Consider the following 22,644-nt stretch of genomic DNA (forward strand, 5'->3'; position numbering starts at 1 on the left):
TAGACTCTATTGATGAATCGACAGAGAGAATAAAACAAAGATTTATTTACAAAGAAATGCTGGAATTAAACACATTTAACTAAACAGGTAAATTTACAGAAAGCTGAGATAAAATCAAAACTTGTCTGTTTAAGACTAAATTCCAAGTGACCCAAAGATAAATCCAAACACAGAAATGGCTCAAAATTTAAATGATTTTTGTCTCCTTTTCATTTTCTTTTTGTTTTAATTTTTCAGCTGTAAGAAACTTGCTTTGAGTTTTTGTTTTCCTTTCTGGGTGTTTTTCTTTTTAACATTTTTAAACAGGAAGCAGTTTTTTCAATATAATCAATTAAAGCAAGCCATCAAATCAAAAATAGACATCAATAACTTTCACCTAGGACAACCGTCCCTATTTGACAGCATCAACAAAATCACAGAGTCTACAAAAACACTCTCAAACCTAAACTAACTAAAATCTTCTACCAATAATGCACCTCAAATTCTGATCTCTGAATAGGAAAAGATCATACTATCCACACAGATAATCAATTTTGGAATAATGTCTGCCATAATATTTTCAGCATATCCAGCAACTCCAAGATATCATTGATACAATATAAAACAATCCATAGAAAACAAACCACAGAGCCCAGGATGCACATAAAGAGCCTTACAGACTCAGACATTTACACACACAGTTCACTAAATACAGCTGATGACCAGCTCCAACCATTCTGGCTCTGTCCACCAAAACTAAACTTCTGGAAAGAAATAATCACCAAACTGTCTCAAATCTCTGGCCACAACATCCCACAATCCCCTCTGTCTGTTTACTTGGTAATCTGGATGAACTGAACATGAACTCGATCAGACCCAAACTCCTGCTTGTGGCCCTGACTATCTCCAAGAAAACAATACAGATTAACTGAAACATAGGAAAAAATCAGTACCTCACAATGTCTAGATCTACTTACATAACAGATATCAATGGAGCAACAGTTGGCAATACATATAAACTAATTCAAATAGTTCAATAAAATATATTCTGTGTTTTTAGATGACATTTCATTGCCGGTGAGTTAATGCCGAGGCAGAGGATCAAGGGAGAAGAGGGAAATCAGAGAGCCAAATAATAAGACTCAGTGTTTTTCCTTTTTCTTTATTCTTTATTTATTTATTCTTTGTTCTTGCACGTACTTTTACTTAATTATTTTCTATATGTTTGCTTTGTTCAACATTCATCAACTCACTTCTTGGTGTTGACCTGTTTTGGTTTTTTCATGCTTGTCGAAGGAATCTGGTTTCTTCTGGAGGCCGACCGTTCACCACAGCTATAAAGTTAAAAAGTGTGAATAAATGTAAAATATGCAGAAAGATCTCCAGCAACATAAGATAGAAATACTTTCAGAAAATACAGATAGTGAGTGGTTTTATTTGTTTACTTACGAGAAGGTGGACGCCTGGCTGAAACAGTGAAAAAGAGCAACTTTAGATCTTACCTTTTAAAAAAAAATTTATTTTCTGCTTTATTTTTACAGAAATCACATAGTGGCCATTTTTAGGTGAAAATACCTCTAAGCAAATAATTCACTACTAATTTAACTGGGCTAAATTTAGTAGTTATGTGATCTAAAAGTCAGACATTTTTGAACATCTAGAATCAGTTTTAGCCAACATTAAAATTTAAATAACATTAAAAAAGAAATTAGTCTCAGACTCAAGGCTCCTAAGTTACTGTCCAAGTCCTCCTACCAGATAAGTTACAGAATATTATAATATATTAATTCAATGACTGTGTTGTGTGATTATTATCTTAATGTTATGGCTAAATTGAGAAGTTTTTTGCAATTAGAAAGGATCCATTTCTCAGAGATTTTTTTGAACGCTGAATAATTTCTGTTTGTAACAAACTTGGTCACAGAAGAGATGCTGCTGCATGAGAGTCATTTCTGTTTGGAAATTACAATTCATGCCAATTAACTGACATTTATATTTTTATGAAAACAAACTAAACTTCATCTCCGGTGACATCCAACAGCAGCATGTACAGCTACACTTTTAATTCCAGTTCAGTATAAATAACATTTCATCATGAACTTACAAGCATCCAATACATTTTTGGTTCAAATATTTAAAAAAATAATAATAATTTCCTGCACACTGATATTATTGCCACAAAAGTACAAAACTGGTTCATACTGAATCAAATGAGCTCAAATTTTCTGGTATTTTTAAATTATTTGCAGCTTTTTCATGGACTTAAACCTAATTTTCAACCACTTTTAAAGCAGGAAGTCTTGCTTGGTCTATGCACAGATAAAATGGCTCTAAACTACAGTTACACATGGATGCATCATTGACTCATGTCTAAATTAAGTCTATATTTAGATTTACCATTTAAATCAGGTCTATTTGTATCTAAAAACCAACAATCAAAATATTCATTTCTCACCGTTGTTCTTCTTGTAAATAATGAATCCAATCACAGCAATGGGAACATAGACAGTCACATAAACAACAGCAACAGCGATGATGATCACAATGCTGGTATTTGGTGCTGAGAAAACAAACCAGGTCACATTCAGAGAGAATAACAGGTTTCATCATGTTTCTTATCCCACTTTGTCTAAACATCATGATGTTTTTCATCTTTTGCTTGTTCTGATTTCTGTTCTCTTGATTTTTCTTGTACTAAACACAAACACCTCAAATATTCAATGTATCGTTTTTCAGTCATTTTTAAAAATTATTCACTTAATTAGAATATAAATGGATTTTCAAGTTTTATAAATGAATGTAGAGAAAGTTACACAAAGACAAATATAACCTAAAACCAATAAAGTAAACAGTTTCAGATGAAGCTGGTGTTGATTTTACACTTGTAAAAACAAAAAGAAGCACAAACACTTAGAGCAGATTGTATTAGCAGCAAATCACTTGTTTTAACTTTTATTTTATGGTACATGCTTAGATAATAATCCCGAGATAAAAGATTGTGTCTCTGACCTAAAACTGAATGTAAATCTAAAAACACAATCAATCAGTCAGAACATTGTATTAATCAGATATTTAACAGCAAACAAACGTGGCATTTTATATAATTACTTACGTTCATTGGTCAAGATTCTTGTTTTCTCCAGTCTATTGGTGATGTCATTGACACCAGAGAGCTGAAACACACATTCATACTTGATCCAGTCTCCAGTTGCAACAGATGACAGATCGATGTTAACATTCATCTGGAAGGTTCCATCATTGTTGGGCTTGATTTCTCCTTTTTCCACACCATCATGAATCTCCTCTCCATCTTTCCTCCAGAACATTTCAGCTCTGTTGGGGTAGAAACCTGTAGCGAAGCAACTGACTGGAGAGGATGAATTCTTCTGGAGGAGAGACACTGAGGGACGATCTGCAGAGCACATGGAGCAAACATTTTTAGTTATTTTATAAAGAACTAATTCATATTAACAATATAGATTTCTGCTTACAGAGAAAACTTGATTTATGAACAATTCATTAAAACGGGTTGATAAGGCCTATATCGCCATGGAAACTGATGAAGTTTATATAAAACAAGGGGAATGTATAAATGTAACTATGTGCATTAAACTACATTATGTTTTGTATTACCTGTTTTCATCAGTGAGCTCCTCCCATAGTTCACATATTTCTTCAGCCACTCAACACATGTCTGAGTTAAGTACTCATTCTCATGTTCTACAGCAGCTCTATTATTATCCCACTTGAGTTTGGTGATGACAGCTTCTGGTTTTGGAGCGATCCATTCTTGTGTCTTTGGGTCCAGTGTGATTAAATCTTCTCCATCATAACCAAACTGATCATAACCTTTGACCTCTCCAGTCTCATCATCCCACTCACAGCCATACATCTGCTGATATATGTGTTCTCCTGAGACAAAGAGACATCAGTGAGTTTAAAACACATTCAATTAATTTGTTCCTAATGTATTTCAGTGTAAGTTCTATCAAAAATAAATTCCTAAACTTTTGCACAAATTAACTAAATAAATGAACAAAATGCCAACTTTGCATTTATGCTCCCCCTCAAAAATAGTTCATTTTGTTTATCATGTGTTCATAACTCTAAATGGGACAATAGCCACAAATAATTAAACAGTTACTGCTTTATGTTCCAAAATGTAATGTTATGGTTTTAAGGCAGGAATTGTTATAGAAACAGTTTCCAATGATCAAGTTTCAGAATACAGAGGAACACAGAAAAACTTGTTGGAAATTTCCTGGATTAGAAACAGAAGTAAAAACCTTTAGATGCACAATAACTAAAATCATGTGTAAAATAATCACTGACATGATAATTTACACAAACAATGTGGGAAACCTAAAAAATATGTGATATGTACAAAGTGAATCATGAACAAACCTTCAGTCTGGTTGAAACGTTTTTTGGCAATTTCTAGGCTGATTTTGAAGGTTTGCTGTTTAGCCAGACATGTCTCTGTTTCCTCCTTCCAGTAATTTGGATATTCTGAACTCACTTCATTCATCCAATCCTGTTTAGGAATATTTTTATTTGTTCTGCTGTCACAGTAACTTATCTGAACTTCATCCACCAACCCAACAGAGACGTATGATGGGAAGTTTTCTATTCCTGAAGATGCCGTGTAGAAATACTTCAGAGAGTGGGTCACTGTAAGAAAAAGACATTTCTGAATATTTTAACTTTACTCTATTATTACTCATATCTAACATAAACCCACTTCATCAGGTTCTGTTCTGATAGATGAAAAAATATAAAACACATTTAGTTTTTTACATTTTGCTTACTTATCTGTCCATAACTTTTAAAAGTTTTAAACAGGTAATTTAGCAGCAACACAAGCTCACTTTGAAATAATGAATTTAACCTTTTGAAATGTTGAATATCTTTGCTAAATTGTGATAATTTTGTTATCAGTATACATTACATTTTCAACATACATTAATAATTAAGATTCCTTATATCAATCATAATATTATCTGAGCAGAACCCCAAATCGACCAAACTAAGCATCACAATATTTAATATTATTCTAAAACTTCTCTTATATCAATAGTAAAACTTTTCTCCATGTGGAAATCAGAATTTATTTCACCCTTCATAACAGCCTGTGTTTCCCATAAACTTTTATTGGACTTCATTTCTTTATTTATAAGGAAATATAAGCTGGATGTAGGACCACTGGAACCGTTTTATTCTTTAAACTATTTAAACTGTTAGCAGATAAAAACATCTGCTAACATTTGTCTTGAGTTCATAATTGTTTACTCATCACAGCACGGAGACTGCCCTCGTAAAAATGTTCAATGATATTTTTATAAATATGGATTGTGGAAGAACCACAGTGCTAAGTAATGACAAATAATGATCAGGGAAATATTACGTTACATAAATTAATTCCATTTCTTGCGTATATTATTAACTGTTCAGAACAAGCAAGAAATAAAACTGAGAAGATTAAAATTATAGTGAAAGCAGCTACTAAATTTTTTAAGGTAAAAGATTTGTCTTGGGAAAAAATACATGACAAGGTGAAGGGTCAGCTGATCTTGAAGCGTCTCAAACAATTTCATAATTTTAATAGTACAGTGGAATGCTCTGAGTTTAATAGCAAATGGTCAAGAATTTAAAGGTTTCATTAGTAATTTAAATCCTAAACCGGATATAGTATGTGTTCAAGAAACTTGGCTCAAGTCTTCATTACAGTTTAGTATTAATGGTTATTCAGTTCTAAGTAAAGACAGGGAAAGTAAAACTGGAGGAGGGTGTGCTATTTTTATCAAAACTAACATAAAATTTATTCAAATACCAATACAAATAGTGTCAGACTTAGAAGTTATTGGTGCTGAAGTATGGACAAATGAAGGGAGTGTTAAAATAATTAATTTCTATAACCCTTGTAAGCAATTAGAAAAATCAAAACTTGTAGCAGTCCTAAAAAATTGGAGAGGGAAAATAGTGTGGTGTGGGGATTTTTTTTACCCCTCCAGGGGATATTTATGTGGGCTCTTGTGTCCCTTAAATGACAGTAGACTGACAGGAAACGGGGAAGGAGAGGGAGGAAGACATGCGGCAAATATCGTCGGGTCCGGGATTCGAACCCGCGACGGCCGCGTCGAGGACTCAAGGCCTCCAAATACGGGTCGCGCTAACCGCTACGCCACCACGGCACGCCCTGGTGTGGGGATTTTAATGCTTATAGCACATTATGGGGTGATCAAGATAATTATAATGGAGAGATTGTAGAAGAGGTCATAGATGAAAAGGGATTGATTGTTTTAAATAATGGAGAAGGCGCTCGGGTGGACATTGTTAGAGGCAAAGAGTCTGCTATTGACTTGACATTGGTGTCTCAATCTATTGCTGATGTATGCAGATGGGAAATAATGAAAGAAAATACAAAGGGGAGTGATCATTACCCAATAGCCATTAATATAGGGGTAGTTATGAAACAGGATCAGTTAAAAGTTGAGGGAAGGTGGAAGTTTGGGAGAGCAAATTGGGGTATGTTTGGAGTTATGAGTGAAGAATGCTTGGAAAAGGTAGATATTAATAATCCAATTAATGAGGTTAATTCTGAAATTAGCAAGGGTATAATAAATTCGGCCAAATTAAGTATTCCCAAAAGTAATGGGAATAGAAAAAAAAAAATAGTTCCTTGGTGGACAATAGAATGTTCAATAGTTATTAAACAGAGGAACAAAGCGTTTAAGATATTGAAAAAAATGATAAGTTTTCAGAATCTGATACATTATAAAATAAAACAGGCAGAAGTTAGAAGAGTTATTAAAAGTGCTAAAAGAAATTATTGGAGAAAGTATTGTGAATCATTGGGGAAGAATTCAACATTAGATAAAGTCTGGAATACTATTAAAAAAATGTCAGGGAATTCAAAAGAATTTTTTTTTCCAATAATAAAAGACAATGGAAATAATATTATAGATAATAAAAGTAAGGCTGAGGTATTAGGGAAGATGTTTGCTAAGATACATAGTACAGAGAATCTAAATAATAGGGAAAAATTAGGACGTGAAACTACCAAACAGCTGAATATAGTATTAATTCAAAATGATGAGAATTATGATGATTATAGTAATAAGGAATTTTCCTTAGCTGAATTAGATAAAGTGTTGAGGAATTCTAGAAAATCGACACCTGGTAATGATCAAATCACTTATAATATGATGAGTAATCTTAGTGCTGTGAGTAAAGAAAAAATGTTAAAACTGTTTAATAAAAGTTGGGAGGAAGGAGTTTTGCCTGATAACTGGAAGGAAGCTGTTATTATTCCAATATGCAAACCTGGGAAAGATCCATGTTTAACTGAAAGTTATAGACCAATAGCCCTAACGTCGTGTTTATGTAAAATTATGGAGAAAATGGTAAATAATAGGTTAGTATATTTCTTAGAATCCAAGGGGAAGATAAAGGAATACCAGTTTGGATTTAGGAAAGGAAGAAGTACGATTGATCCAGCAATATGTTTGGAACATGAAGTTAGACGAGCTCAAATTAATAAAGAGAGTGTGATAGCAGTGTTCTTGGACGTGGAAAAGGCTTATGATATGTTGTGGAAAGAAGGGTTGCTGATTAAATTAAAGCTAACAGGTTTAAAGGGTAAAATGTTTAGATGGATTAAAAATGTCTTAACTGAAAGAAAGATAAGAGTGAAAATAGAAGGGGAAATTAGTTCAGAGTATCAAGTGGAAAATGGAACTCCCCAAGGGAATATTATAAGCCCTATGTTATTTAATATAATGATTAATGATATTTTTAGTAATATAGATAAATCCTTAGGTGTTTCGCTATTTGCAGATGATGGTGTCATTTGGAAAAGGGGAAGGAATATTGAATATATAACACAGAAAGTGCAGGAAGCATTAAATAATGTAGAAGCATGGGCGTTAGAATGGGGATTTAGGTTCTCAACATCTAAATCTAAATTTGTTGTTTTTTCAAAGTGAGTAGTAATGTGGAACTTAAATTTTATGGGAGTATAATAGAAAGGAGAGATGAAATTAAATATTTGGGGATATGGTTTCATAAAAAACTCACATGGAAAATGCACATAGATAAGATAGTGGTAAAGAGTAAAAGAATTTTAAATATTTTAAGATGTCTGGTAGGCAGAGAATGGGGAGCTGATAGGAAAGCATTAAGAACGGTTTATATTGGTCTAATTCGATCTATTTTTGATTATGGATGTATTTTATATAATTCAGCTTCAAATAAGTTATTGGAAAAGAGAGACAAAATACAATATCAAGCGTTAAGATTATGCTGCGGAGCGATGAAAACAACTCCAGTCTCGGCTCTACAGGTTGAGATGGGTGAGATGCCAATGAAGATTAGAAGAGAACAAATAGCAGTAACATATTGGGCGAATATTAAAGGTCATAGCAAAAATTATCCTCCATATTTAACGCTAAAACCTTGTCAGGAAAGAGAAAAGAAGAATACGAATAGTTTTGGATGGGTAATTTTAAATAAAATAAAAGAAATTGGGATTGATAAAGTTCAAATTAGTTCAGTAGTTGTCTCTCCTGCCATCCCACCATGGGTTTTAGACCAGGCTGAAGTTGACCTAAAACTATTGGAAAAGGTAAGAGAGATGGAAAAGAATGAAGTGGAAAATTATATTAATAAAGAATATTCAAAATATATCCAAGTATATACAGACGCTTCAAAAATGTCAATTAATCAAGTAGGGATAGCGTTTATTGCTCCAGATTTAAATGTTATGGAAAATAAAAGAATTAGTGATAAACTAACAGTGTATACAGGCAAATTAATGGCAATTTTAATAGCCTTAGAATGGATAGAGGGAATAGGAAGAGGAAAGTTTGTAATTTGTTCAGATTCTAGTATAGTGCATTAATTAGTATAAAAGGAATGAAATCGGAAGTTAGGCAAGATATTATAGAGGATATAGTTCAGGTAATTTTCAGGATTAAGAAGAAAGGATCTCAGATTAAATTAATTTGGATTCCTGCTCACATCGGTGTTGTAGGAAATGAATTGGCGGATAGTTTTGCTAAGAGAGCCTCTAATAAAGAAATTGTTGAGGTAAATATTAAAATAAGTAGGAATGAGATAAAAAGTGTTGTTAAGGAGTACATGAAGGAAAAATGGCAAGAACAGTGGGATAGAGGAGAAAAAGGGAGATTTTATTATAAAATTCAAAAAAGAGTTGGGGGGTATAGAAAAGGTAATAGGAATAGAAGGGAAGAAGATATTATTTCCAGAATCAGATTTGGGCACACAAGGTTGCTGTTTGCAATTTATTGTCACCTTCTTTTGATGTGTGTGCGTGGGAATGCGAGTAAGTAATATTTGAAGTTAATGACATTGTTTATTCAGTATTTCAGTTTTGCCCTTAATTGATAGCATGCTTTGTACACCTGTGCACTTAAAAGCTACTCAACGTGGGTTTTTTTGTGTCGTGTATTTATTTAGAAACGGGATGCTTGTAACCATTAATGTTGCAGTTATTTAGTATGTGTGATATTGTTTCAGTCATTTCATTTAGGGATTATTCGGACACTGACATTGTATTGTTGTTTGTCTATTCTAGAACCACACCATTATGTCAAATTAAGAAATAAACAACAAGTGCAAGTTAAACCCACTGAGTGCGACTCTGTGTTTCTTTGGAGTTCTAACCGGACTCACCACAGTGATCTGAACTTTTCCACTAGCAATTACAATCCCTAACTTTTAGTGCTGGTTCTGTTGGACCTCAGTGCAGCTTTTACCATGTTGATCATGACAAATTACTGAAACGACTGGAGAGTTGGGTCGTACTTTCAGGCCGAAACACTGAGTTCCTTTAAATCTAGACTAAAACCAGATGTTTAGAGTTGAGTTTGAAACATAAACATGAAACATCAATAATCTGATGTACAATGATGGAAAAATGTAATGTTGTTGACTGTGCATTATATGACTTTGTGATTTTATGTTTCTATGTTGTAAAGCACTTTGAAATGCCTTGAAGGTGTTATACAAATAAAATTGTGTGCATCATCACCTCTGTCACACACCTTGAATGCCAGGCACACATGTTCAGTTGACATGACGGCCCCTGTCAATCAGTCCAGTTTGTCCCAATTTGTCCTGAAGTAAACGTTCCATACCTGGAGGGACCTGACAAAGTTATCAGGTCTACTATGTGCTGCAGTCTGGCTATTAATTTCTTGATTTGCTAGTTAATTCAATGTAAAATGTGACAATAATCTGAAAAAATGATTACATGTTCTCAGTGGGAAACAAGCCCTTAAGACACGGTTTACCCAGAGCATTTAGATAGAGTTCATAACACTTTCAAAACTGCAGTGTAAGAGCCTTATGATTGAAATAAGCAATCACTGATGTGGCAGGAGCACACGGCTTTGACATGTGGGTGGTGGGTGTGTCGAGGTGAGCGTGACTGTCACTAAGTATGAATGGGAGCCATACTGGCGCGCTGGTTTTGTATGTATGAGGAAGCAGGTGAGCCGGTGGTGGTCGTAATTTCTGTTGACCGTGTTGTGATGTCGTTTATTGTTGGCACCATTGTATGGTTTAGCCTGGTCAGTATGTGTCAGTCCTTGTAAAGTCTGAAGTATGGCTGTCGCAGTGGAATAAATTGATGATTGCAACAACCTGAAGCAACTTGGAGTGTATTGAAGCACGAGTCGGACAGTTGAAATTCACCGCGTTAACCCAGTGCGGCCCTCTGCAATACCGCTAGTTTGCCGCACATTTATGCAGTCTGGAAAAATGTAAAAGATGGATAAATGTCTATGACCCACCTCATGAACAGCTGAATACTAGAGTCATCAATGATATTACAATAACGTGTAATACTATTTGATGACAAAACCTTTATACAGGTTTTGAAATGCCATATAATTGCTACAGGTTCTGAATGGAAAGTTTCAGACCCAAAAATCTGTCCTGGTGTCTGAATCTGAACTTCTGTCATGTAACTGGAAGGTAACAGCTCACCTTATTTAATAAAAACTGGTGCAGATTCATTCAAAGAGATAATGACAGGTTTAAGTATGATTTACAAAACCAAATGCAAACACATTAATACCAGAGACAATGAACATGAACATGTTTCATCACCTCTGTTACACACCTTGTTCCTGTGTGCCTGGCACATTACAAAACATGCAGGTTTTGTCATCAAAACTGGTCAAATATGTGGAAGATTAAAATATATAATAGTAAAATAGATGACAAATATCCTCCAGCAATGACAATTTTGAGCAGCAGGACAACCAAATGATTCCAGCTTATCATTACGTTACGGAGCAGCACTGATATGATAAAATGCTGCTTACAGCATTTTTAACTAATAAAAAACTCTCCAAGTGTGGCATGTATTAGACAACTCTGTAGACAACTCTGCCGTAGGGCAGAACAAAAATGGCGTAAAACTCAACTCCACGTTCATTGTGACATCTATAAAGAAAGACTACGTAACTATCATTTAACACTAAAACATGCAAGAGAGGCTTTCTTTGCAGATGTCATAAACAAAAACATTAACAATGCTCGAACTTTATTTGCAACAGTTGACAGAATCACAAACCCTCCTGTGACGTTACGCCTGAATTCCAATGTATTGCCGCCTGCAACCAGTTTTCCAGTTTTTTTCAGAGAAAATTCAAAAAATCAGAGGATTAATCTGTACATCCACTATAAAGTCAGTACCAATGCTGTGCCCAAACAAAACAAATACAGGAAAAATGACCCAATTCCAACTACTTAATTATAAAACCCTACAGGAAATTATAAGTCAACTAAGCTCCAGTTCCTGCTGTCTGGATGTTTTACCCTCACATTTCTTTAAGAAAGTCCTGCCTGCTTAGCACCACAATACATTAAAGATCTGCTGTTGTTGTATGAACCTTCCAGACCTCTCAGGTCTTCTGGTTCTGGTTCTGCTCTGCATCCCCAGAACCAGAACCAAACGAGGAGAAGCAGCTTTCAGCATCTATGAACCAAATTTGGAACAAACTTCCAGAAAACTGTAAAACAGCTGAAACACTGACTTCCTTTAAATCTAGACTAAAAACCCACCTGTTTAGAATTGTATTTGAAATGTAATCAATTACAAATTTATTGATGGAACTTGACTTAATGTCATGTTTTGATTATTGATTCTATATTGCATTGTGTTTCTGTGTTTGTTATGATGTAAAGCACTTTGAAATACCTTGCTGCTGAAATATGCTATACAAATAAAATTTAATTGATAGATTGATTGATTGATGTATTTGAATACAGCCTTTTTTATTTACCAGATTTTTAGATAACATCAGTAAACAAACAGCATCATGAACACCAAGAAACACAGCAGAAAGAAACACCATCACCTGAAAATAACAACAATCTGATTAAAACAACATGATGTCATTTAAATGGCTGGTATGAGTGGAGATTTGGTTTGATTTTCTTTTGTCATAAAATAATTGCACAACAATATAACCACTTGAACATAATCAGGGCTTTTGTTTAGGATTAACTCTGTGCCAAATGTCTTTTGTTACTTTCTAAATCATCATTCTGAACATTTAATCTCATTCTGTCTTTTAATAAACCTCTTTAATAATTTCTATTTTTAAAAAATCCACCATTATGTGTTTTTTTGGCAAATGTTCTTAATTTATATTATAAAATTATCTGGTTCTTTACTGGAACAACATAAAAGGGGTTGGAGGCACATTACTTTGTGCTTCTTTAACTTTATTACATATTACATTATTCTATAAAGGATTTCACTTAGAAAATTACATTTCAGAGTTAAGTAGTTACTAGTTAAGTTAAGTAGTTATTAGTTAAGTTAAGTAGTTACTAGTTACATTTGTACTGTGGAGTAAACCTGATAAACTCACTAGCGTCCATTTTACATGTAGCCTAATTCATAGGTAACAACTCTACTTAACATGCTGCCATTTTGTTTGTAGTCTAAGCCAATCAGCTAGATAATGTCAAATCATAAAGGTTACAATTACAACATGGTTAAATAAAAAGAAAACAACTTAATACCCGGCTCATTTGTTTAATTTTAGACAATTCTCTACTAAATGCATAAATAAAATGTTTAAAACTCAGGACATATTACCAGGATCTGTCATTAATTAAACCTCAAAATAACACAAAGTTGTTAAAATAATGCTGATCTTTAGACCTTTAAGTATTTAAACTCACCTGCTGTAGACTCTTGTATTCCTACTAGAATCAGAAAAATTAAGGTATTTTTATCGGCCATGTCAATTTTTATACATCCATTTTAAAGCTGCGTGATTCTTCTTCTGAGCGAAGAGACTCTGAAAATAAAGAGGAAGGTAACAAGGTGTGTACCTGGACTTTGGTTATACCAAAGTCCAGGTACACACCTGAACCAAAGTCCAGGTCCCAAAGTCCTGGACTTTGGTTTTACCAAAGTCCAGGACTTTGGGACTCACTGTCCCCTTGTAATTGGGTTCAACATATTTCCTTCTCTGCCACAATGTCTTAAGCAACATTAACTAAAGCAGCACAAGATGTAAGCAAACTTAGACACTAATTATTCTCTAACTATAAACTAAAACCAGAACAAAGATCAGAGTCAATCCCAAGCAGCTCCCACTGTGAACTATGCTATGCTATGTGTACACTGTATTCATAGTGTACACATACCATAAGTAAGAGATGCTAACAATAACATTTTTATTAATTTCTTATTTCATTCAGTCTATCTGGTTCTAGCACCATGTGTTCATTCATAAAGACACATTCAGGATTTCATTTGTCTTATGGAACGGTTCAAATTACACCCTGCCAAAAGTAGAGATTTATTAAGTTAGCATAAAGTCTTGTTTCCAAAGCAAAGCAGGTGACACATTTTCCAGTTTATTGTAAACATTTATGTTTCTTAAGAATGTTTCTTAAATTTAATTTAATCAGATGAAGGGGGGTTCTTTGTTTGTTTTTAAAAACATAGTTCATATGAAGTTTTATGTTGTTTTACTCCTAAACACAGCTTACCATGGTATGAATCAAACAAGGAAATATGATGCAACAGGTGATCAAAGTGCCACAACAGCCATGATGCCATTTTGTGCCTCCCTCTGTTTTAAAATGGCGTTCAGACAACAACTCTGACTCATGTGACATTTCCGTACTTGTGAAAGACAAACACCATGTATAGTATAAAGAAAAATGTTAATCTTATAGTTCACAAGGCATGTATTTATCAGATCAGTGAGCCACGAAGAATCTGCTTCAATTCTAATGAAACAAAACTAAAACCTTTCTTCTTTGTAAATATAGGTGCAGCTTCTCTGGTATGCAGCAGAACAACTGACCTGACATCACTAGCAAATCCTGCATGGCAGGTTATGAAAACATACATGGCACATCAACTGATCATTGTTACTGGTGTTAGAGCGCCACCATCAGGGCTGCCTAGGAATATCCTCTACGCTTCATTCTGGGAAACCAGATGATCTCTGTTAGGTTTTGTTTTTCTATAAAGGCAAAATGATTCATGCAAATGTTGGCACACAAAAGAGGAAGTATTCATCACCTTGGTAACTATCTGATTAACCTTTGTCAGGACAGAGAAGTTTGTTGTCTGCCTGGCTAAACCACATTTCCCCAGTAATGACAGAAACAAAGCACAGAAAAATATCATAAAAACTCCACCTTCAATGGAAACTGATAAATAAATAAAGCACCAACCTGCTTAAAATTTACCAAAATTATTGCAGTGTAAAGTATTCCACGTTATGCTTTCCTTATCATTGTACATTTTCTGGATTAATGTGTACTTTTACGTTTTACAGGCATTTCTTGAAAGTGAGATTGCGGCAACTTTGTAAAATACGATGAAATGTGAAAATATACAAAGACATTCCATAGCAGAAACACAAATCTGCATGTAGAAATATGTTGTATTGTATTTAAAAGTTAAACGAAGTGATTATCGTATTTTCATCCTGGTTCTCAGAAATAATTAAGAATTTCCCATTGTTTCTGTTTCTCTTGTCCTTATTTCACCTCAGTTCCTTCAGGTCGGAATCCACTCCAGATATTTGTTCCCTCTCGTTTCTTATCATCTTAATATCTCTGTTCTAAATAAAATGCGTAACAGTATAAAAAGCATTTGTACATATGTAGACTAAAATAAATTTAAATAAAGTTTGCTTTTTCACAGGCTAATTAGCACAATAGCAAGCTAAGGAATTAAAAGAGTTATGATGCAACCAAAGCTGCCACTAACTTATAGTGGAGGAACATCGCCCTCTAATGGTGGCGTTTAAAAACTACTTCATGTCATTATGGAATTATCAATTTAAAAGTCGATGTTGCTACATTTTATTTTTCTCTTCATCTGTTGTCTACTTATTTTTTTTATATAAAAATCATATTTAACATTTTATTTTAAGCAATTCATTTTAATAATATAACCTGAGTGTTTATTTGTCCCCAGCTAGCTGGCCTTGGCGGTGAAAGCGAAAGTAAAAAATGCTGCTGCTGGGTTTTCAAGGGGAAAACCAGCCATTTAATCTACTTTTCTCCGTGTGTTGGTTGTAAAGAAAGAGACGAGAGAGCAAAGAAAGACGGGTCAATCATGACGGACTTTTCTACAATATATAAACTGTCTATTATCGCCTTCATCGGCTTTATCCAAGGTAAGCTAAACAATGTAATTTCTGCTGAGTTACTGTCTTGATCAATTTCAGGAAACATGAAAAATATATCTGTGTATGCACTGGCTGGACAGTCATGGTACAAATATTGATTCTATTAAAACCAAGCTTAGGCTGCTTCACTTTATTCTAAGTACTGTAATGCAGAACCTCATCTCAGTTAGCATGAAGTGCAAAGCAACAGAAAGTTAATAAAATGACCAACGCGTTAATGCTTAATAGAAATCCATATGTTCGCCGAATTTAGCCCAACTCTCCCAAAATTTGGACAAACCTAAAATGAATGACTCTGGAGTTTGCTTTTTGCTCTAACGTTTAGCTAATTTATAAAATTGGGTACTTATGAATAAAGTCTGGTTTGCAGCGTTCACCGTCAATTATTGCAAAAAAAAAGCCCTTAACTTACCCTAAATAACTTAACCCTAGAACTTATTTTGTAGATTCATCAATAAACAATAGAATAAACATTAAATATTTAATTTCGAACAGAAAATGTAAGATAACCTCGTTGGACTTGGAAAATGTGAAAACAGAAAGAAATAAATTTTGGCTTGGAGAGAATTACACTTCTACTTTTCTTTTTGAATGTCAGCTTTTACTGCTGGGGATAAATTTATAGCTGATAATATCTGTAATTACAGTTTCCCCCCCAGGGACAGCCATTAACAGCTATTAATCTACAGTTCATCTATTGAGTTTTCAATTAGGGGGAATTTAAACAACGTTTCCTCCTAACTTTAAAAGCAATTTTATTCTACCAAAAATTTTTACAATAACATTTTATATTTATTTATTTATTTGTCAACCAACTAATAAAATGTAAACAAACCTTTGCATTTCAAGACCTTGATATTAAATATGCACATATTTTTAATGCTGCAACAGCCTAGTTGCTTAAGTTGCACCAATAAGACTGATGTGTCTTATGACTTTCAGCATTTAATCTCCGTTAGCATCATGACTTGTCAATATTTACCTCAGCTACCTGACAGAACTTCGTCAGAACTGTGAGCTGACCTATTGTCCACAGCCATTTTAAGCCAACATCAGATCTAGTTCGGGACTCTCCAAAGGCCAACCCAAAAGTTTTTTTTCTTGTATAAAGTCATTCTTTTCTTGATTTTAATATGAACATTTCGATAAAATGAACCCCCCTTTTTTGCAGACGCCTGAATATTTTTTGATGATTAATATTTAGCAGGTTTGCTCAAATGAAAAGGACACCAAACGTACTTCTAGATCCTTTATAAAGTTTTTATTTTTGTTCTTGCTTAACTGAAGGAGACTAATGTTGTTAAATCTGTTGTGTGAAGGCTGCAGCTGCACCTGTCCAGTGATGGAGTGCTGGTTCGTTCAGGAGAAACCAGGCAGAGGAGGAGGACTGACAGGAGCCACAACGCAGGAGAAATCTCTGCTTCACATCAGGACCGACAAACAGAGTGAAGCAGCAGGAAGCCAGAGCGATGCGACCGACATCGACCCCAGCAGAGTTTATGCTATAACAGGTCAGTTCAACATGAATTTGAACACAGATTATGAAGGTATTGGGAACAAATATCTGTTTGGTTCCATCTTTGTCCTGATTGTCTTGTGTGCATAAATAACAAATGTTCTGAAATTACAAAATTGTGTAAACCTTAGAAAATGGTGAATATATTTCTGAGAGATGTGCTGTTATTCTCCATGATTATAATTATTCCCGAGAGTCATTAAATGGCTACACACCAACCTGAGCATCTCTGTCTGCAATATAAATTTAATATTTATTCTCCATATTTCTGTAAAAATCAGAAGTGTGTTCTGCTAAATTCAAGAAGAAAAACTGCTAATTACTGGAAAAGACTTGAGTTGAGGGTTTTAGGTTTACCTTCTAGCAGGAAACCAGAGCTACAATAAATGGTTTAGATTAAAACGTATTAATGTGTTAGCATAGCCTAGTCAAAGTCCAGATCTAAATCCAAATGATTATATCATGGAGTTGTTTTGCAAAAAAAAAACGTTTCTGAGGTTCTGATTACAAATTTCATTCCAATTTTCTTTCATTTTGCCATTATGTTGTACTATAGATTACATTTGTCTATCCTAATAAAAAGGATCCTAATGAAATATTCGGGGTTTATTTATAAACACAATAAAATATCTTACCACTGAGATCAAACCAGAATGTTCTGAGCAGATTTCCAGCTGCTTTTCGTTAACCTTGAGTCTTTTTCTCCTCCGCTCTCAGACCCTTCTGCCAACCTCTGCCACGCCTCTCTCAACCCCCCCAGAGGCTCCATCCAGAAGCCGCAGTGTGAGATCAACCCGTTCCTGCCGCAGCCGTCCAGCCTCAAATGGGTCGCCTCCCTGACAGAGTCGGCCCTCAGCCCCGTCTACCTGCAGGCCGACTGGTTCTCGGCTTCCTTCCAGGGCCTGGACCAGCAGCTGGGCGTCTCCACCATCTCCAGAGCTCCAACAGGAACTAAAGAACACCACGGTAACCAGTTTCCTCATCACCAGTCTAGATTTTTGTTTTTAGGGAGAACAGACTATATGCAAACTTAGATTATAATGAACAGTGGGTAAAAACTTCAATGACATTTGAAGCTATTTATTTACCCAAACAAAACTCATTGATCCGTTTAGCATGTGAAAAATGTTCAATAGTTTGTAACTGTGACCTACGAAACAGGCTGATTTTTCTAGCAACACAATTAGCTTGTTTTGCTTAGCTGTATACAATTCAGTTTTTAGCACCTTTATGCTAACTCTGTTAAACTTATTTATCAACTTAAAGTAAAAAATATTGAATTACTATAGACTACAAGTACTGTAGTTGCAAACAACTTTTTAATGATCCTTTTTTCTCCATTAGGAAGTTTTTTGTGCAGTGGTCTGAGTGGTCTAATGGTTCCCCTTAGTTCTGTCTGATTCATTTGAGCTTCTTGTTCCCCAGTAATCCTGAGCATCACCAGCAGAACCATGTCAGCCAAGTCCAGACTCGGGGAACCGGTCACTCTGGACTGCAACTTCTGGGTCGACCCGTCCACTCCTCTGTCCGCGTCGGGCTTTGCGGTGGAGTGGCGGTACCAGACCAGAGGGGACGGCCGGCTGGTTCTGGCTTACGACGGGAAGTTGGACCGCCTGGCTGACACTCACGAGACCGGGGCGTTTCTGGACTTTGAGGCTCTGCATGAGAGAGGAAACGCCTCCCTGGTTCTGGAGGAGGCTAAGGTCCGACACTCTGGGACGTACATCTGCACCATCTACCTGCCCTACCTGCTGGCTCAGGTGGCGATGGAGCTGGAGATCGTAGGTGAGGGAAACACCTGGACAGTTTGCAGACATTAATGCTGTTAATGCATGTGATTAATCTGAAAGGTTTAATGTGTTAATGTTACATTAATGTTACAGATTAATCATATTAATCTGCATTAATATGATTAATGCCCTTTTAGGGCTTTAATCGTCCCTAAGAGGGTCACCTAGTTAAAAGCAAAGTGTTACATGGTCTTATACTGCGTTACACAATGCAGAGTTACAAACATGCTGCAGCGTATTACGGCCACTGTAGGTTGAAAAAAAAAAGATGGAGTAAATTTCTGCCAAAATACTCAGAAATTTTGAGATTAATCTCAGAAACTTTAAATGTTCAAAGTTTCAGCAGTCAACAATTTTAAAAGCAAAATGACTTCTTTTAAACGTTCCTGAATTTGGAAACCTGGAAAACTGAGATGTTTAGTTTGAGACAATGTGAGATTCTTTTAAACATTTTTTGAAATCTTGCATTTTTATATTTTAAGTTTTTGAAGTTAAGCAAAGTGGTTGACTATGATTAATCGCAGCGCTGGAGTATGATTTGATTACATGGTTTAATTGATTGACAGCACTAGTGGAAATATTCTTAAAACATTTAAATAAAAATCCCCTCCTTCCTCTCCTCTCCACCAGAGCCTCCGTCTCTCTCCATCCATCCTTCCCCGCTGCCCCTCGCTGTTCCGGGTCAGACTCTGAACCTCCAGTGTGAAGCGTCGGGCTTCGCTCCGCTCCCTCTGGAGATGAGCTGGGAGTTTAAAGGAGCCGACGGGAAGTCCAGATCTCTGGGATCAGGCAGGATGTCGGGACACCGGCAGGCCTGGGACGGCACCTACAGCCAGAGCAGCCGGCTGGAGCTGGACACGTCCAAACTGGACCTGGGCCGAGGAGGAGAGGTCACCTGTGTGGCGGCTCACGCAGGAGGAACTCGACGGGCCAGCGTGACCCTCAACGTTATCGGTAAAAACTTGGAGAAACGTCTACATTAAAATAAAATATCTTACAAGTATTTTTGTCCAACTTCTAGTGCAAATATCTTAGCACACTTCAAATGAAACTAACTTACAAGGAACTTTTCAGCCAGATATGGGCTTGTTTTATGACAATCATATTGGTATAAAAGCTTCATTGGCAGATTGTTTCACTTATAGCAACACATTTTTCCATGTAAGTCAGTTTGTCTCATTTCAGCTGTGCTAAAATATTTCCACTAGAAACTAGACCAAACATACTTGGTAAGATTTTGAGTGTGCTGAACTATTTGATCAGATAAAAATGATTCTTCTGCTCTTTATTAACACTTAACACAAGAAAAATATCAAATGCGTTGATTGACTGGTCATCTGCAGCGTTATTATCTCTGTAGAAGAATCAGAAAAGCAACTGTTGCTGTTCATCAATCAGGGAAGGTTAATAAGACCATTAAAAAACATTTTCCTAAATGAAGTAGATATTCCTGTGAATTCAGCCATAGTTGCAATATTCAATCAACTAGATTTACAATGTTCAGTTTTAAAGGTAATTACAAAACAATTAGATAAAAGCTGAACAAGTATGGAGGGTTTGGAAGGTTTGGAGGGGAAAGTTCCTCTTTAAAAACAATTTGGCCGCACAATTAGGTTAGCAGAGCTGCATCTAGTTGAACCTAAACATTTTTACATCAATGTCCTTTAGACAGATGAGACCAACATGGAGAATTTTGATCAAAGAACAGAGAATATCAGCACTAATATCTCATATCAGCTGTGAAGCACGGTGGTGGAGGGGTAATGATTAGTGCTTATTGTTCAGCCAGAGGACTGGTGAAGCTGAAGATTGGGCCAAACTGAGCCATCATGGTCCAAAAAACAGGAACAAAGAACAAAGAACAGCTGACAATGAAAAGAACCAAGGTGCCTAGTCAAAGTCCAGACCTCAGTTTTATTGAAATGCTGTGTTGGGATCTGAAGAGAGCTGTTCAGAAATATGGCTGCAAATATTAATGAACTAAAAACATATTTTAAAGAAAAATGTCTGAAAATCCCTTTAGAAACTGACAGAATCAAACTATTAAGAGTTAATGTTGCTAAAGGCGATTCTACAAGCTGATGATCTCCTGGTTCACACACAGTTTCTCTGTTTGGCTTCATAATATACGTAGGTGTGAGGTCTGTTTGGTTTTCAGAACAGAAAACAATTTATTACTACTAATTACTAACGTCCACTAACATTTAGACAATTAAAGATAAATTAAACTGTTTAAAAACTTAATTAACATGATAAGATAAGATAATTTATTAGTTTCCCAAAGCAGAAACTTGTCTAGGAAGCAGGAACGAAGTTGCAGTACAACAATTAGAACAATACCTCAAAAACGATAAAAACCATAAATACATAAAAGTAACATCAATACAAAAGCATGAGGAATCCCTCTTCCTGTCACAGCAGAGCTGCGCCATCTTGCAGATAGAAAATCAGTTTGGATTTAAATATATTTTGTGTTTTTTCTTCTCCTCAGGGTTCAGCAGCCCCTCCATCGAGGACTCCATGGCGATGGTCGGTGTGGCGCTGGTTCTCTACGGACTCATCAAGTTTGTCTCATGGAGTTTTACTGGATCAGGTAGAAAAACGGTTTTCTGCTACTTGAATAAAATAAAAAGCAGTTTTACTTTTTTATTTGCAGCTATTCCAATTTTCAGAATCCTTTGGTGATTTTAATGTTTTTATTTTCTGCTTTTAGGGTCAAATAAAGCTGATGGAGAAGATAAGGTAATAAAATTTAGAACATGTTTTTATTAAATGTATATTTTTCCACATGCCTCAGCAGCTGTTTTATGCTTCATGGTGTGACCAAGTTTTTCTGCTTCTTACAGAAAGAAAAGTAAAGGTGACAGAAATCGACTGATTAGAAATTTGTTGAACCGATGAAACTTTTAAAACCTTCGATGGGATTTTAGCAGCAGCTCCACGTCTTCATGCAGATTCCTTTTTCTCTTTTTCACATCCTGCAGCCTGGTGGTACATCTGTGCAGAATTTAATGCTTGTATATTTCTAACGTTTTGTGGTATGAATTTCCTGTTTGGGGGAAAAAACCTCTTCATGGTTGGAACATTTGTATGTATATATTTGACAAAAATTCTCCTTTATTTTTTGAGTTTGTTACAAACACTGGAAATTGGCCACAAAGGAAAATGTAATTTAGATCGATGCTTTCAGCTTCATTTGGTGAATAAAGTCACCAGCTGAAGGTTGTCTTCAGTTTATAACATGATGTTGATTTTGCTGGTTCTGACTGACGCTCCGACCGGCTGAGTGCAGCATCATGATCTGATTGAAGAAATGTGAAGAATACAAACAGAGTCCATCATTTTAATTCAGGGAAACTTTCGCTGTTATTGAATTCTGCATTTTCTCTGAAATAAAAGTTTTTTGAAACAACCACTTGTCTAATTTCCAGTCTTTCATGTTTGAGCCTTTAAGACACAATGACAGTCATGTTTTAAACAAAGACAAAATTTTCAAAAATAAAGTTAAATACTTCTGTGAATAATATATTAGTATGAGGTATATTACAGGTCCATCATTCTACATAGAAAAAGTGGTAAAATGGGAGACATTTAAGACAGCAATGTTCAGAGAAAATAAAAATCTAAAACTTCAAACGCTGCAGGTCTTTGCGTG

General features: G+C 35.3%; 2 protein-coding genes across 3 annotated transcripts; one reads left to right on the plus strand and one right to left on the minus strand.

Annotated features, from left to right (window-relative positions):
• Window positions 1-1,151: 1,151 nt before the first annotated feature.
• On the minus strand, window positions 1,152-13,332 carry LOC102223722 (H-2 class I histocompatibility antigen, Q9 alpha chain-like). Of its 2 annotated transcripts, none has more exons than XM_023344392.1 (7): window positions 13,204-13,332; window positions 4,384-4,650; window positions 3,613-3,891; window positions 3,092-3,391; window positions 2,435-2,539; window positions 1,429-1,442; window positions 1,152-1,313 (listed from the first exon to the last, which is right to left on the minus strand). In XM_023344392.1, the coding sequence occupies exons 1-7, from the start codon at window positions 13,262-13,264 to the stop codon at window positions 1,305-1,307; spliced, it is 1,035 nt and encodes a 344-aa protein (XP_023200160.1). In that variant the 5' UTR covers window positions 13,265-13,332; the 3' UTR covers window positions 1,152-1,304. The 2 variants fall into 2 exon arrangements, with proteins under 2 accessions (XP_023200160.1, XP_005802942.2); XM_005802885.3 differs by having other exon boundaries at window positions 1,429-1,446.
• Window positions 13,333-15,453: 2,121 nt separating this feature from the next.
• LOC102237532 (tapasin-like) lies at window positions 15,454-22,404 on the plus strand. The gene is made up of 8 exons (XM_014470170.2): window positions 15,454-15,671; window positions 17,003-17,194; window positions 17,917-18,165; window positions 18,625-18,984; window positions 19,620-19,943; window positions 21,481-21,582; window positions 21,703-21,731; window positions 21,836-22,404. The coding sequence occupies exons 1-8, from the start codon at window positions 15,611-15,613 to the stop codon at window positions 21,845-21,847; spliced, it is 1,329 nt and encodes a 442-aa protein (XP_014325656.2). The 5' UTR covers window positions 15,454-15,610; the 3' UTR covers window positions 21,848-22,404.
• The last annotated feature ends 240 nt before the right edge of the window (window positions 22,405-22,644 follow it).

Source organism: Xiphophorus maculatus, chromosome 13, assembly GCF_002775205.1.
Source record: "Xiphophorus maculatus strain JP 163 A chromosome 13, X_maculatus-5.0-male, whole genome shotgun sequence".
NCBI classification, from domain to species: domain Eukaryota; kingdom Metazoa; phylum Chordata; class Actinopteri; order Cyprinodontiformes; family Poeciliidae; genus Xiphophorus; species Xiphophorus maculatus.

Excerpts from the sequence above, each read along its gene's own strand:
- LOC102223722 (XM_005802885.3), bottom strand. The coding sequence starts at position 13,264 with ATGGCCGATAAAAATACCTTAATTTTTCTGATTCTAGTAGGAATACAA. Across the intron at positions 4,651-13,203 it reads AATACAAGAGTCTACAGCAG|TGACCCACTCTCTGAAGTAT; the intron begins GTGAGTTTAAAT and ends TTTTTCTTACAG. Across the intron at positions 2,540-3,091 it reads AAGAATCTTGACCAATGAAC|CACCAAATACCAGCATTGTG; the intron begins GTAAGTAATTAT and ends TTGTTTTCTCAG.
- LOC102237532 (XM_014470170.2), top strand. The coding sequence starts at position 15,611 with ATGACGGACTTTTCTACAATATATAAACTGTCTATTATCGCCTTCATC. Across the intron at positions 17,195-17,916 it reads CAGAGTTTATGCTATAACAG|ACCCTTCTGCCAACCTCTGC; the intron begins GTCAGTTCAACA and ends CTCCGCTCTCAG. Across the intron at positions 19,944-21,480 it reads CGTGACCCTCAACGTTATCG|GGTTCAGCAGCCCCTCCATC; the intron begins GTAAAAACTTGG and ends TCTTCTCCTCAG.